General features: G+C 33.3%; 2 protein-coding genes across 2 annotated transcripts; both read left to right on the forward strand.

The window, feature by feature from the left end:
- The first annotated feature begins 4,449 nt into the window (after positions 1 to 4,449).
- On the forward strand, positions 4,450 to 9,913 carry LOC107958935 (ubiquitin carboxyl-terminal hydrolase 23). The gene is made up of 11 exons (XM_016894853.2): positions 4,450 to 4,971; positions 5,357 to 5,471; positions 5,640 to 5,750; positions 5,928 to 6,100; positions 6,342 to 6,668; positions 6,989 to 7,114; positions 7,573 to 8,187; positions 8,282 to 8,428; positions 8,546 to 9,155; positions 9,296 to 9,392; positions 9,584 to 9,913. Exons 1-11 carry the CDS (start codon positions 4,630 to 4,632, stop codon positions 9,741 to 9,743), a joined length of 2,823 nt encoding a protein of 940 aa, XP_016750342.2. The 5' UTR covers positions 4,450 to 4,629; the 3' UTR covers positions 9,744 to 9,913.
- Positions 9,914 to 11,734: 1,821 nt separating this feature from the next.
- On the forward strand, positions 11,735 to 15,478 carry LOC107958936 (probable LRR receptor-like serine/threonine-protein kinase At2g24230). The gene is made up of 2 exons (XM_016894854.2): positions 11,735 to 12,186; positions 12,297 to 15,478. Exon 2 carries the CDS (start codon positions 12,604 to 12,606, stop codon positions 15,160 to 15,162), a length of 2,559 nt encoding a protein of 852 aa, XP_016750343.2. The 5' UTR covers positions 11,735 to 12,186; positions 12,297 to 12,603; the 3' UTR covers positions 15,163 to 15,478.
- The last annotated feature ends 353 nt before the right edge of the window (positions 15,479 to 15,831 follow it).

Consider the following 15,831-nt stretch of genomic DNA (forward strand, 5'->3'; position numbering starts at 1 on the left):
ATTTCATTCATTATTATTAAAAAATTAAATAAAACTAAAATTAAATAAAATTAACATTTATTATTTTATCCGTCTATAACAATAAAAGATATTAAACATTTTATAAAAAAATCCAAACTAGCGTATTTAAAAGAAAAAAAAATAGAAGAAGACAATTGACACGTCGTTGAATAATTTAAGATGGTTAGTTACAAATATAGACAGTTAATGGGAAATCCTTGACAAATATGAAGGAAAAGATTCGAGCATTGTTTATTTGTCAACCTATGTTCCCGGATTTCTGTTACACTGTCCTTAACTAATCAACTTGCTTTTTCATTTGCTTGCAATAATTATTATCCATAATTAGAGTTGTTTTTTTTATCCACTTTATCAAAATTTTAGGTCCGTTTGATTTAAAAAATAAGTTTAAAATTTTGTTAAATTTTAATTTAGTCCGTCTATATTAATTTTTATATATATATTTTTAAATATAATACATTAAAATTATTAAAAATACTAAAATAAATATTTCTCAACAAATTTTTAAAAAAACTATACTTAAATAATATTAAGATAGATGCAACTTAACAAGCAAATACCTTTAAAATAGTAACAAACTTAATAACAAAACAAGATTTATACAATATTCAAAATAGTAGGAAAATAACAAAAAAAAACATCAAGACAGTAAAAAAAATAACATTTTGTAAATTAAAGTCAAGTCAGGTTGGGTTCAAGCAAAAAAGTCTTACCCAAGACTCGACCCATTTTTTAAATGAGTCTTTTTTTTTACCCATACTCATTTTTCAAACCTATATTTTTACTCAAATCCTTCTACCTTTTCGGACGGATCTCGTACCGGACCATCCATAATTCATCCAAATAATAGAAGAGAAAAAAAAAACTCTGCGTTTTTTCTTCTGAAATTTGAGTTTAAATCCATTTGATAATCTAATTAAATTTCACGAATAAAAGAAAATATCCAATCAGACCTAAAATTGAATATGATCACATGTATTTATGTAAATCAAATGGACTGATTCTTTATTCTTGAATAAGTGAGCTGCATGAATGTTTCTGACTTCAGATTTTGTGGTGGATCATAATGGTGTAGGGTCGAATTTGGTGGGTAAAGAAAAGCATTTGTTCACATGCAAAAGTCAGTAACCCATTCAGTGAAGTGCTTGTGTTGGAGAAGGGTCACCCTTCCCTGGATTTGGATACAACATTTACAACATCAATCTAACTACTATGTCTCAACCACCACGCATCACTTTATAACTCAAAATTTGTTCTTCATCCCATTCGATTAATCTCACATTTCCAATAATAATTTAAAGTTTTGAACATGCTCGATTCTAGTAATTTTACATTCTCAATAATGTTAAGATTTTGAAATATTCTTTTTTTTATTTTAGGTAATATTAGATTCTAATCAGAATGTTAATTTGAAACGATTTAAGAAATATTTAGTTTGAATAAATTTGTAATTTTAAGAGCAATATAAGATTTTTCATTTTGATTCCGAATATCATCTTGAGCCAATAATGTTATATTTTTAATGGAGTCAAGATTTTTCAATATAAAAGTAATACTGATACTATTTTTTTGCTGGGAAAAAAACTTTTATCATTTTTATAATTTTGATCAATTTAAACCCTTAAACCAAATGAAATATATAAAAATTAATTAAACAAGGAAAAATGAACTCTTTTTTCTTTGTTTATTTCTTGCAACTCTGAACAAAACCAAGATCCTTATGTTAATTTACTTATTATTATTTATGTATTTGGATTGGTTTCATTTCAATTACGAATCTATACTCGAATTTTACTTTTAATATTTGAATTAAGAGTACGCATACCAACCATAATGTTACAAATAATTCAAACTTTAAAAATATTTTGTGAGTTATAACTATTTTTGCTAATTTTATCATTAACTTTAAAAATTAATCAGTGTTCCAAAATTATTGCTTGGTTTAAAGAAATCTATAAAAAAACAATTTAGGGGTGTGTGGTTAATGAATTAAAAGATTATTTAGTACATTATTAGGTATGTTGGTTTGATTGGAACATAAGCTTTTATTATTTGATTAATAGAATGTAAAATTACTTAAAAATATATTTTTATTAAATTGTTCGTCTAAATTTTGCTTCCATTTTATTTTCTTCCTGTTAAAGTTTATAATATTTTATTTTATTAATAAATTAATTTCATATATTATTTTTCCAATAAATAAACTGAAATCAGAGATTAACGATAACTCAAGAAGTAGCTAGGGATTCTATTTTATTAAAACATGTTACTACCTGTTATGGTTTAAGGAAAATTTGATAAAGGTTATTTAAAATGAAGGGTTAAATACCAATTTATCCCTTAAATTATACCTCAATTTTTTTTTATCAATAGTTTAATGACACCTCTACTGTTTCGCTGTATCTCAAAAGTAGCCCATACCCTTACAAAATGATGGCCTGGTGAGAGTAAGCAATAGTGCAATGACACGTATCCGGTTTAATAAAAAACCCACAAATGACATGAATTTTACACGGAGGAATTAAAAATAAAAACAATGTGGCTTTTATTTTTCCAGAATCCATTTTTCAATTTCTTTTTAGCATATTCGTTAAAAAAAGAAGAAGCTAAATAATCTTACATTTATAAAATTATGTTACCAGAAATATATATTACATTATGTGAATCAAATCCATGGGGGCAATTAAATTTTTAATAACAGAATTAATAATTGTGGTTGACTTTAGTTATAAAGTATTAATATAAAAAATATGCTTATCAACACTATTGGTAATAGTTTCGCATCAATTAGTAATGTTGCAGAAATTTGATTAATTCATGAATGTTGCATTCAGAATTAAAAATTGAAGTTTTGATATGTTTTGAGAGAAAGTTATAAGGTAGTTGATTGTTTAACAAATGTAACAATAAATAAGATAAATTAACTAGTTATTCTTATGTAACCACCACAATATGTTATAAGACTACTTGAGAAAGATATTTATATTTCTTTTTATTTTATTTTTTACCAAAAAAAAAAAAGGTTTTGGAAGTATAATAGATATCAGTTGATTTGCCAAGAGCAGTAGCATGGGATGTCGGCCTAATGTTTTATTTAGGCTAATATAGTTTCATTTCTCCTTATAAAAAGTCCAAACACGGCACGGGATATGGGCCTAAATATTCCCGGTTTTATGATTTTGAGCCCCAAAACAAGTTTTGTTTTTTCAGTTTGGTCCATTCTCAAATGTCTGTGCTGAACCGGAGTAATGAAACGTGCGAAACCTCTAAAAAGAAAGAAACGGGCAAAACCCGTGGGATTGTGCGAGTCGGTTCTCCGTGGCCGCGGCGCCGCTTTGACCGATTCCCCTGCGCTATTCGGTCGGATTAACAATTTTATTATTTAATAAAATAACAGAATTCAAAATTTTCCGTTTATACCAACAATTTATTATTTAAGAGTTTGGGATATTGTTAATGATAGTTGTAATAAATAAAATTTATCTTTAGTTTCTACTGTAACATCATTTGTATGTAGTTTATGTGTTTTGTATTTAATTATTTTTAAATTATTATTTGTAATAGTTAACATAAAATAATATTTTTATTTATTGATTGCAATTAAAATTTATTAATTTATTAATTTAAATATTATAATTAAAAAAATTCACATAAAATTAAAATATTTTTACCATATTTAATATATAATATAGTTTTATCTTATGGACATTATTCAAAATAATATTTAATTATATTAATTAATTAATAATTAAAATTCTCTTTAAGTAATAATTTTATTTTAAAATTAACACAATTTTTAATTAATAATTTTAAATTAAATCATAAATATTTAAATATATAATTATCATAATTTCTATTAAATTGTATATATTTTAAATATATTATAATTATTATAACTTCTATTTCAGTTCAAATTTTCTTGATTAATATTATTAAATTAAATATTATAATTATTATTCAACATAAATTAAATATTATCGCAACTTTTAAATGGTATTATCATTAATTCAAATTTTTTTTCAAAAACGTGCTTTTTTACCTATAATATTATATTATAGATATAAATAGATATGTTTCTTTATTATTAATTTTATTAAATATATTTTTAAAATAAAAAATAAAAAATGATTTTAATATCATATAGATATTCTTATTAATTAAATTCGGGTAATTAATAATATATATCACTCCGGGAGTTTTTTAGACCGCGTGTAACGTTTTTTTTTAAGGGTAAGAGTAGCGGATTACAAACTCCAACAGTATGGCAAAAAATTTGTAAGGAAGGATATTTCCATATCGTGGTGCTTCCCAATTGGTAATTTGCAATGCCTTACTTAAATTGAGAAATAATCAGGTGCATCACACCCCACGATAGTCAAATCAACGTACACTTAATATGAAAATGAAATACTACTATATAATTATCATTTCTTGGGGGTCTGTAATAGGGTTTAATGGTGAGCTTCGTCTCTCCTTTTTTTGTTTCTCTTCCTCTTTTACAGCCGCCGGAAAAAGCTCTCTGCTTTATAATTTGTTTTAAGCAAAGAACCTCTCGACGTATTAGAACCGGCGCTGAATTATAGACTGACTCGATTTTCTTTTGTAATTATGGAAGCAACGGTAATTAGTTGCTCGGAATTGAGAATCGAAGCTGAGACTGAGGAGTGTTCGGATCTTGGGAACTTTTCATCGGCTTCAGGTTCTACTAGTGTTGGCCTGTCTAAGAGAAGGATCGTATTCCATCCAGCGAGGAAGCCCCTTAATGGGTTTAATGGTTGTGCGGATGAGGATTTTAAAATCGAGACTCTAAACCCTGGGACGGATCCGAAGCGGGTAAATGGGGTGCGGTCGGCTCAAGTGGGTGCTACAGGATGGAAGGTTGACGCATCTGATATTTGGGAGAACGGGTTGGATCCAGTTCTCAGTTTGAGGACTACTTTTCGCAAAATTGTAAGCATTTCCTTTAATGTATCTCGGTATTTTTTTTATGAGATTTCTCCCTTATATTTAAACTTTCTCAAATTTTGTGCTCTGTTTAGTTTTAGGTTAGTTTCGTTTATTGTTCGCTTAATCTTTAGGATCTAATGTCAAATTTCTGTTGGATGTCTCCATGAATGGTTAAATTGCGTCACTTCATTGAGCTTGCTTTTATACTTTTTTCGCTTACGTGGAAATTGATATGGTATTTCCTAAGTTTGAGCTTTGTTGGTTTCTTTCCACAATAATATGAAATTTGTCTTAATGTCGCAGTTGTTTTATTTGTTACAACTGGCAATGGTAATTAAAGTGGATTCTACAATTAATCAGAAACTATCATGACATGAAATATTTACAGGGTGCTGGTTTGGAGAATCTTGGGAACACTTGTTTTCTTAATTCAGTATTGCAATGCCTGACGTACACAGAGCCTTTAGTAGCTTACCTACAAAGTGGCAAGCATCAAAATTCTTGTGAGTGAAACTATCCTCTTTTCTCTCTAGTACTACATTTGATAGATATTTTATTCTATTGTGTGCATTAAGTTACCTATGATGTTTTGCTATAAGTACAAGCTCAGCTTCACATGTTATCTTCTTATATTTCATCTCTGATGGCCTTATTTGAATTGGTTTGTGAAGGCCACATTGCTGGATTTTGTGCCTTATGTGCTATTCAGAAACATGTTAGCCGTGCTCTAAAATCAACTGGGAGGATATTGGCGCCAAATGATCTTGTCTCAAACCTGCGATGTATCCTTTTAAGTAACTTGTTATTTGTTTGATGCGGATTACATATTTCTGTATTAGTCTTAAGCAAATTGATGTTAGTCAGTGCAATGCTGTTAGCTATATATTTCTAAAGTTCATCTGAGGGAATTATTTCTTTCTTTAGTTTCCTGGACTTGTGATTCTTGACTTCATGCTTAGGCATATCTAGAAACTTCCGAAATTCTAGACAGGAAGATGCACATGAGTACATGGTAAACCTGCTGGAATCGATGCACAAGTGCTGCTTACCTTCAGGAGTACCAAGTGAATCTCCTAGGGCTTATGAGAAGAGTTTGGTGCACAAGATCTTTGGTGGTCGCCTTCGTAGTCAGGTATAGTTTTTCTTGCTGGATTATGATATGACCAACCGAATGTTAAACAGCTTTGCTAGATTTTGACAGTTAACAATTTCTGAATGTGTTGCAACTAATCATTGAATATTCATGTATTAACAATTTCTGAATGTGTTGCAACTAATCATTGAATATTCATGTACTCATTCAAGTTGTTGTTTAAACTTCTTATAAATGGCGGTCCTCTATGGTATTCAGTGGTTTCTTGTTACATCATCAGGTGAAATGCTTGCAATGTTCTTACTGCTCCAACACATTTGATCCCTTCCTTGATTTAAGTCTTGAAATAGTTAAGGCAGATTCCTTGCTTAAAGCACTTAAAAACTTCACTACTGCGGAGCTCTTAGATGGAGGGGAGAGGCAATATCAATGCCAGCGCTGCAAGCAGAAAGTTAGGGCTATCAAACAGCTCACAGTTTACAATGCACCGCATGTACTTACAATCCATCTAAAGAGATTTCAAGCACATAATTTGGGGCAAAAGATTGAGAGGAAAGTTGAATTTGGTCCTACCATAGACATGAAGCCTTTTGTCAGTGGTTCCAATGTGAGTACACTTCTTTTACATGATGTAACTTTTCTGAAGTGAGTTTATTAGGCCATTCACTTAGTAACATAAAATATGTTCACACAAAAATAAGGCAATATCATTGAATTATCTTTTCTCATATGACTTTTAAGCGGCAGTGATACTAGGAAGAAGTATATTGTTCTTTAATTTTTTATTCTGTTATTTATTTATTTATAATCATGAATATGTCCAGCATTCTGCTGTGAGAAACTATACTTGTAATCATCTTGGGAATAACTTTTACATCATGCTTGATATTATGACTAGTTGAAAAGTTAAGTTTGTTGGCTTTGCAGGAAGGATATTTGAAGTACACTCTTTATGGCGTTCTGGTTCATCGTGGATGGAGCACACATTCTGGCCACTATTACTGTTTTGTCCGCACATCAAGTGGCATGTGGTACACCCTTGATGACAACAGGGTACTTGAAACAACTTTTTCCTTCGATTTTTCCTATCTATTTGAATTTTGGTAGGGATCATCAGTGAGAGGACATTATTCCCCACTTATTTGGAAGGGCATCCTTCTCTTTCTTCAATATCCACTAAAACTGGGGAAACGATCAAGATGCTGAACCTATTTTAACCCTGTTGTTTTTGCAAGGTTTAGAAGCACATTGTTATCTTTGAAACTTGTGGCTTACTATGCTGTTTGCAAGCCGCAAGAGATGTTCATTATTGGAACTTGAGGACCACATATAATTTATGCAAACATGGCTCCTATGATATATTCATTCCATCACATTTTAAGGAATGAAGAGAAATCAAGGGTGGGGGATGTGAAACTGTTTTTGTTTCTTATCCTATTATTTAGAAGTTTCTGATTTGATGCTTTGTTATGGATCCTGGAAATGAACCTTCCTTCTGTTGCATGCAACAGGTTTTCCAGGTCAGTGAGAAGACTGTTTTGGAGCAGAAGGCTTACATGTTGTTTTACGTCTGTGATAGAAGAAATACGGCTCCAAAAAATTCTGTTGATATTCTTCAGAGAGATAATGTAAAAGCAAGTGTGGATGGGAAGTCTATTTTTAATCAGAATCCTGGGGAACATGTGCAAACTGGTCCAATTCAGAACAAGTTATCTGCTGCTGTGCCTCAGAAGGATATCATTAATGGTGGCTTATCAAAGGAGACAATCATGAAGGAAGTGCCATCTCAGCAAAACAATGTGCAACTAATGGAAGAAGGGTTAGTGCTGAAAAAGGAGGCCATTTTGCCCTCTTTCAATGTGCCATTATTGAAGGACTCATCAAAAGCATCTGCTTCAAACCACCTGATTCATGGTGAAAACTTGCAACCATCAGCAGGTTTTGTGGTTGGCAATGTTGCGAGTTCTAATATTGAAAACCCAACTGTTAGTACTGGTGCCAAAGATAGTAATGAGAGTGGAAACTGCAAAAGGGAATTTGGAGTCCCAGTGATGGTACCACCGAATTGTGGTGGTCTTCTGAAGTCATGCACTGATAAGATTGTAGCTAAAGAGACATTGCAGAAGGTATATGCATGTTTCTTTCCCTACATAAGCTTTGTCTCCCTTCATGGGCCGTATTTACTCCTATTTCTAATTTTAAATCTGTCTATGCCTCCAGATTAATCTTGCTTCAAACATTAAGGTTTCAAACACTGTCACATTGGATGATTCAATAGATAAAGCAGTGAAGCAAGCTCCTAGTGAAGCATCTAAGAATGTTCATGCGATTAGGTCTCCAAATAAGCCACATTGTGACAGTAATAAGGTGATTATATATATCATCTTCCATATCTAACACCAGTGATGCTATTTTAGTATGTGTACAATGAATTATGATTTCTTTGGCCAAAAAAAAGTGATTTCTTTATCATTGCATTTCCAGATTGGCGATGTTTCCTACCACAGTAGTAGGGATAAGTCATTGAATGAGAAAGGTGATGATAATAGCCAAAAAACCATTTCCAGATCACCTTCGAGCATGCCAAATGGATCACTGGAGACTGAAGATCCTGAATATGCACCCTGTAGAAAATCAAAGAAGAAGCATCTGAAGCGTGAGCCTAACAATATGCCTCTTGGCTTAAAATCAAAATTTTTCATAGCTTCTCTACTCATGCATGGCAAGAAGAAACGTAAAAGGAGCAAGGAAAAGGATTGTTGTTCATTGGACCTGGGGCCATCTACATGTGAGAAGTTCAGCACAATCACATTAGGTTCGGTTCATGGGAGGAAAAGGACAGCTGATGATACTACTCAGAAAAAAGGTGACAATAGTGCCAGTTCCTTGATGAATACCGTAGATGTAGCATCTAAAGAGAGGATTTGTGAGAATGGTACTGTTCTTGCTACTGATCAACATGTAGGCAGCAGTTCTGGCTCAGTCTCAGAAGCAAACCGGCATAACTCAAGAGAAACTGATTCTTTGAAACATAGCAAAACAGGTGCATCGGCTCATAGGCACGTGCTTACCCAATGTATAGGGGAGGCAGTTGGTGCGTATTTGTCTTAAATATCTATTTCATTTCTTTGTTTGCATCTTGGTTATGAATTATTTCTCATTTACATATACATTAACTGATGAATTTTCCTTTGACTTGCCGTGTATTTCTTTGTCCTGTTTTGTTTGGTGCAGTTCCTAGATGGGATGATATAGGCTTAACCTCACCCATGCAGACTACAGAATCAAATGGTATAGATGGTCTCGAAATTGGATATGTACCGGATGAATGGTGAGTCAAAAGATATATGCATTCTCTCTTGTCCTTGGGATGCCACATCTTTTAGCTGCTGCTTTTGTAATATCTGGAAAAATATATTTGCTTATGATTTTCCTCATAGGATGCTTGTGAATGAAGATATAGCTTTGACTGGTTTTGAAGGTTTTAAATCTCTGATAATGCTTGGTTTAATATTTTAACAGGGATGAGGAGTATGACCGTGGTAAGAGGAAGAAGATAAGACAAAATAAGCATCAGTTTGGTGGTCCAAATCCTTTCCAACAAATTGCCACCAAGAAAACACAGTTAAAGAAGGCCAAATTGGACCGTTCTAGCTCTGGAAACCGACCATTCAGGATATGAAGGACTAAAACCATATCAAAATTGGAACAATTTTTGACCTGTCTGTATGCTGTTATTTAATATTATATATTGTAATTGTTGCTGTCTTGTTAGCAGGAGCTAAATTGTATCATGTAAATCTGCAGAGTGTTGAGAGTGGAGATCAAAGAACATTCAAACAATTAAGCTTATATGTTTTCCTTTTTTGAAATTTCTTCAGTAGGGATAAAGAAACATGTCATTTTTATTAAAGGGTATTGCAATCGGGGAGGTTAATCTCCAGTTAACAGAAGATTAGTGCATCTCTCTTTAATGTACATCTACCTGGTAAGTGAGCAAGGTGGACCAATTGTTTTCTTAAAACTGCGGGGTTTTGTGTTTGATCTTCAATATAGTCCATACGGAAGAGAAGAGGCTCATCAACAACTTTACTTTTTGATGCGTGGCGGTGATGATTATTATATAGTATAAATTATCACGAGTTGTTTCTCATTCTTGTTGCCATCATTGTTAGTAAGCAGTGGCAGTGGCAGTGCCCCCAAAAGCTTCACTTTGCTTCTTTCCTACATAAATTTTTGGTGACAATCCATCATGCCTCTTCAACCCGTCACTTCACTTTTGGTATGCATTTTCGTTTAACATATAAGAAAGCAAAATCCCATATAAATGTAGAGGGAACGTTACTTTTCATTAACCTTAAAAAGTGTTCTTAAAGTAGTTATTTCTAAAAAGCATTGCCTTTCTATATAATATTTGATGGTCTTGACTCTTAAAATTTCCTAACTGAGCTAAATTATGGCAACATAAACAAAAATTTAAACTAGAAAAATATAATATTTATTTTGGATGAACATAGTTTGAAGAATAAGTTTGGTATCATGTGTTTCCACCACTAATGTTGTTATTATTATTATTTCCCATAAAATTATTAAAAACACGTCGGTTGATGTTTTATTACTCAACCTCCTCAATCAATGCAACTCATCAAGATTGCAGCAGCTTCCTTTGTTTCCCCATTAGCCTTTTTTTCTGCATTTCCCCTCATTTTCAATTTCGTTTAAAAGTTGGGCATGTGCATAAACTATTACTAACTCTTTGCAACTTGAGACTTTTTGCTTTATTACCATCCATCAATTTGTAAATCCTAAAATATTTTAATATATTAAGCTTAAGAATAGACCGAATCAAGAGATTTTATATAATATTTCATAATCTCACTCATTAAAAAAATACTATTTTTGTAAATCACATATAAATATAAATTTAATTGCAATTTTTATCTATAAAATCTAGGTTCGAGATAATTTTTTTTTATTATTTTACTATCAACTAGTAATAGGGGATAATGATTGTGATTATAATGGTAGTAACCATAATGATCCATCCACAAGCACTCAAAAAGTACACAAAGCAAGTTGGAAAAAAATTAGGAGAGTGAAAGTGGGGTCAAAATTGATGAAAACCCGTATTGGAGGAGCCCCTAAATTGAAATCATAAGAAGAACAACTTTTGGTGGACTCAATTATAAAACAAAACAATATTTTATATTAATCTTTATTTTAAAATGAAATATCGATTTTGTTAAACATAATTATATGGACACAAATAAAAAATTAAATGCATATTTAAATAAAATTAGATACTACAAATTTAAGACCATACAAAATAACAATAGTTTTACTTTTTTATTAGTTTAGCCTTTTCTTTTGAATACATGTTTGAATAAAGTCTACAGTTACCTTACTTTTGAAGATAAAAAGAAGATTTTGAAGACTGTCGTTTTACTGTTAATTTCCCTCCCATGAGTATGGCATAACGCATGGCTGATCATTGATTTTCACAACTCACCATCAAACTACTGGAGAACCTGACCAATTGCTTCTTTAAATGGGTGGTGTAGTCCCACATTATAGTATCCTTATGGTATTTAATATTACTGTATCGGCCCTAAACGTATGATCTATCCAAGTCCATATCAAAAAGAAAAAAAGACGGCAAATTTGTAAAGAGGTTTGATTTTCCTTTTTCTTATGAAAAGAAAACATGTCCCAGAAAAAAAGTCCATTGGTCTTTTTATAAATGGTAGCAAGAAAAAAAGAGAAAAGATGATTTAACACTCAATGAGGAATTATTGAATACCCACCAACAATAATCCTTTGATAAATTCACCCACCTATATTTTTCTGTAAATATATTTGCATTAAATTCTTCTTCTTTTTTCATTTATGAAGCTCAAGTTTTGAGCTATTGACAGTTCTAAACCGCCATCTCTCCCTTTCTCAAATCCTTCTCTCTCCTTTCAAAATTCAAAACCCTGTTATTGGTTTCCTCCTGAGTTTGTCATATTTATACTTATTAGTATTAATATTATTTTCAGGGAAAAAGAAAGTTCGTAAAAACTGAGACCAAACTGCTTCACTTTGGTTGTTTTGTTGGATTTGGTAGACTTGCAAAACCAGTCAAGGTAAGCTTACATTCTCTCTTGAGGCACCCAAATCTTCATAATGTAATTTATTTATGAAAATTATCATTTATTCTTTCAAGACCACTATTAACTTTGTTGGTTTCTTATAGGCACTTTTTTTTTGGGATTTTTTGGTCGTCACGAGAACCCCTTGCAAGTCTGCACCATTTCTAGCCAAATAATCACCTCGTATTTGAAACTCCATAACACTGCTCACAACTTGGCTCTTATTGGCGGTATTGGCTTGGACATTCACAGAAGTTGGAAAGTGTTGTCTTTCGGTTGACTCAGAACTCGTTATTGTATGGAGCTAGTGAGTTGAAGTTCAACAATAGAGGCTTGAGTTGGTTGAAGCTTGAAGGTGGTGCCTTTCTTTCTTATTGTTCCTTCAAATTGTTTTTGAAGGTTTTGGCTCAAATGGGTTTTGGTTTCTTGGGATCTATACTAATCCTTTCACTCTTCTTCAAGCATTTTACCTGCCAACTGCCCAATACAGATGAGTATTATGTCTCTGATTTCTTGAAGAAGATGAGCTCAAACTCTTCTTTATCCTACTTCTCTGATTCTGGTTGTTCATGGAAAGGAGTGCACTGTGATACCAAGAAGGAGAGTGTTCTTGGTTTAAAGGCTTCAGGTTTAGGCCTTTCTGGTTTAATTCCTGATACCACCATCGGTAAGCTGACCCAGCTTCAGTCTTTGGATCTTAGCAATAACAAAATCACTGCTTTGCCTTCAGACTTATGGAGTTTAGGCTCACTTAAGAGTCTTAATCTCTCCTCTAATCAGATTTCTGGGTTTCTGCCTAACAATATTGGCAACTTTGGTCAACTTGAAGTCATTGATCTTTCTGGCAATAATTTCACTGGGGAAATTCCTACAGCTATAAGCTCCCTAGCTAGTTTACGAGTGCTTAAGCTTGCTGGAAATGGATTTGAATGGAGAATTCCAACAGGGTTTCTAAGTTGCCGGTCTTTGGTTTCTCTCGACCTCTCGTTAAATCGTCTAAATGGTTCCTTGCCAGATGGGTTTGGTGCAGCTTTTCCTATGCTCAGAACTTTAAACCTTGCCAGAAATGAAATTAACGGCCATGTCATGGATTTTGCAGAAATGAAGTCTCTTACTAGCCTTAACATTTCAGGGAACTTGTTTAAGGGTTCAGTTATGGGTGTCTTTCAAGGGCAACTGGAGGTGATTGACCTTAGCAAGAACCAGTTTCAAGGTCACGTTTCTCAGGTACAATTCATTTCTACTTACAAGTGGTCTCATTTGGTTTATCTGGACTTGTCTGAAAACCAGCTTAGTGGAGAAATTTTCCTAAATCTGAGTCAAGCCAGAAACCTTAAACATCTTAGTCTTGCATGCAATAGATTTGCTAGACAGAAATTTCCCGGAATTAAAATGATTTTGGGATTAGAGCATCTCAATTTGTCTAAAACCAGCCTCGTCGGTCATATTCCTGATGAAATTGTACGACTGAGTAATTTACAAGTACTTGATGTTTCATCAAACCATCTCACTGGCCATATTCCATCATTGTCTCACAAAAGCCTCAAAATACTTGATGTTTCACACAACAATTTGAGTGGAGAAATTCCCATTTCTCTCTTAGAAAAACTCACAGGGATGGAAAGGTACAACTTCTCTTACAACAACTTGACCCTTTGTGATTCAGGGCTCTCCCCTGAGACCTTGGAAACAGCATTTTATGGCTCATTAAACAGCTGTCCCATAGCAGCAAATCCAGTCTTTTTCAAAAGAAAAGCCAATAGACATAGGGGGTATACACTTGCCTTAGCTTTAACCTTCTCCATGGTGTTCTTGCTCGCTGGCTTGCTGTTCCTAGCCTTCGGTTGCAGAAGGAAGTCCAGGACATGGGTAGTTAAGCAACCCTCATATAAAGAGGAACAGAATATTTCAGGTCCCTTTTCTTTCCAAACTGATTCGACCACTTGGGTGGCTGATGTTAAGCAGGCAACTTTAGTCCCTGTAGTGATTTTTGAGAAACCACTATTAAACATCTCATTTGCAGACCTTTTGTCTGCAACTTCAAATTTTGATCGAGACACTCTACTAGCTGAAGGAAAATTTGGACCTGTTTATAGAGGATTTCTGCCTGGTGGAATTCATGTAGCTGTTAAAGTTTTGGTTCATGGATCAACGTTGACGGACCAAGAAGCTGCTAGAGAGCTTGAGTATCTTGGTCGAATCAAGCACCCCAATCTTGTTCCATTAACAGGATATTGCTTGGCCGGGGATCAAAGGATTGCTATTTATGATTACATGGAAAATGGGAACTTGCAGAATTTGCTACATGACTTGCCACTTGGTGTTCAAGCAACAGAGGACTGGAGCACTGATACCTGGGAAGAAGACAACAATGGGATACAAAATGTTGGCTCTGAAGGGTTGTTAACAACATGGGCGTTTCGACACAAAGTAGCCCTTGGCACTGCAAGAGCATTAGCATTTCTTCATCATGGCTGCTCACCTCCAATAATCCATAGAGATGTTAAAGCTAGCAGTGTTTATCTTGACTTAAATTTGGAGCCTAGATTATCCGACTTTGGATTGGCCAAGATTTTTGGAACTGGTCTAGAGGATGAAATCTCCCGTGGATCACCTGGATATGTACCACCAGAATTTTCTCAGCTCGAATGTGATGCCCCCACACCAAAATCTGATGTATATTGCTTTGGTGTTGTTTTGTTTGAGCTGATCACAGGGAAAAAGCCAATTGGAGACGATTATCCAGAAGAGCAAGATGCAAATTTAGTGAGTTGGGTAAGAGGATTGGTGAGAAGGAATCAAGGATTAAAAGCTATTGATCCTAAAATTCGTGATACAGGTCCAGATTACCAAATGGAGGAGGCCCTCAAGATTGGATATCTGTGCACTGCTGATCTTCCTACCAAGCGACCAAGCATGCAACAGATTGTTGGCCTGCTCAAGGATATTGAACCAAGGGCTTCTCAATGAGAAACAATGACTATAAGTTGCCTCTTTTTTGTTTTTTTTCCTTCTAAATTTGTTTGTTTTTGTACCATGAGTTTTTTACGTTATGCCACCATAGGAGAGGATGTACAGTAATTCTTAAGTTATGTCTTGGACTAATATCTTTCTTCACCTTTCCATTGTTGGCATCATAGTATAATTTAACGAGTTTGATCCTTGAAGATTGAATCACTTTCCATTGTTGGCACTCATTTTGCTTTATCTTCATACAAACAAGCAAATTGATTGTGAATTTGTGTTATAAAACCAGTAAAAGTAATGGAGTCTCGACTGTATGCAACTGCTTGCATTCTTTAAAGGTTACTTTTATTTTTGGTGATGGACCACTGCTTCACCATCAATGGAGGACATACTGTGCGGCTACATGAAGGAAAGAAAATGTGAGTTATGCTTGTCAAATATTCAATCTGGTTAATGATATTTGTTCCATGATAAGAAAATTTTATAGCTCAATACCAAGTATATTAAGACTTTAAAATATATATTAATACATTTCAGAATAAAGGTGGCAGTGATGGAGAAAGATTCCCACCAAAAGTTATAAGACATGTACACTTGAACTGCTAATCATGTAAGATCATATACTTGTTAATACACATTTTCAAATGCTTAAGAATTTACTACCACACTAGA

Source organism: Gossypium hirsutum, chromosome A05 (genome assembly GCF_007990345.1).
Source record: "Gossypium hirsutum isolate 1008001.06 chromosome A05, Gossypium_hirsutum_v2.1, whole genome shotgun sequence".
Taxonomy (NCBI): Eukaryota; Viridiplantae; Streptophyta; class Magnoliopsida; order Malvales; family Malvaceae; genus Gossypium; species Gossypium hirsutum.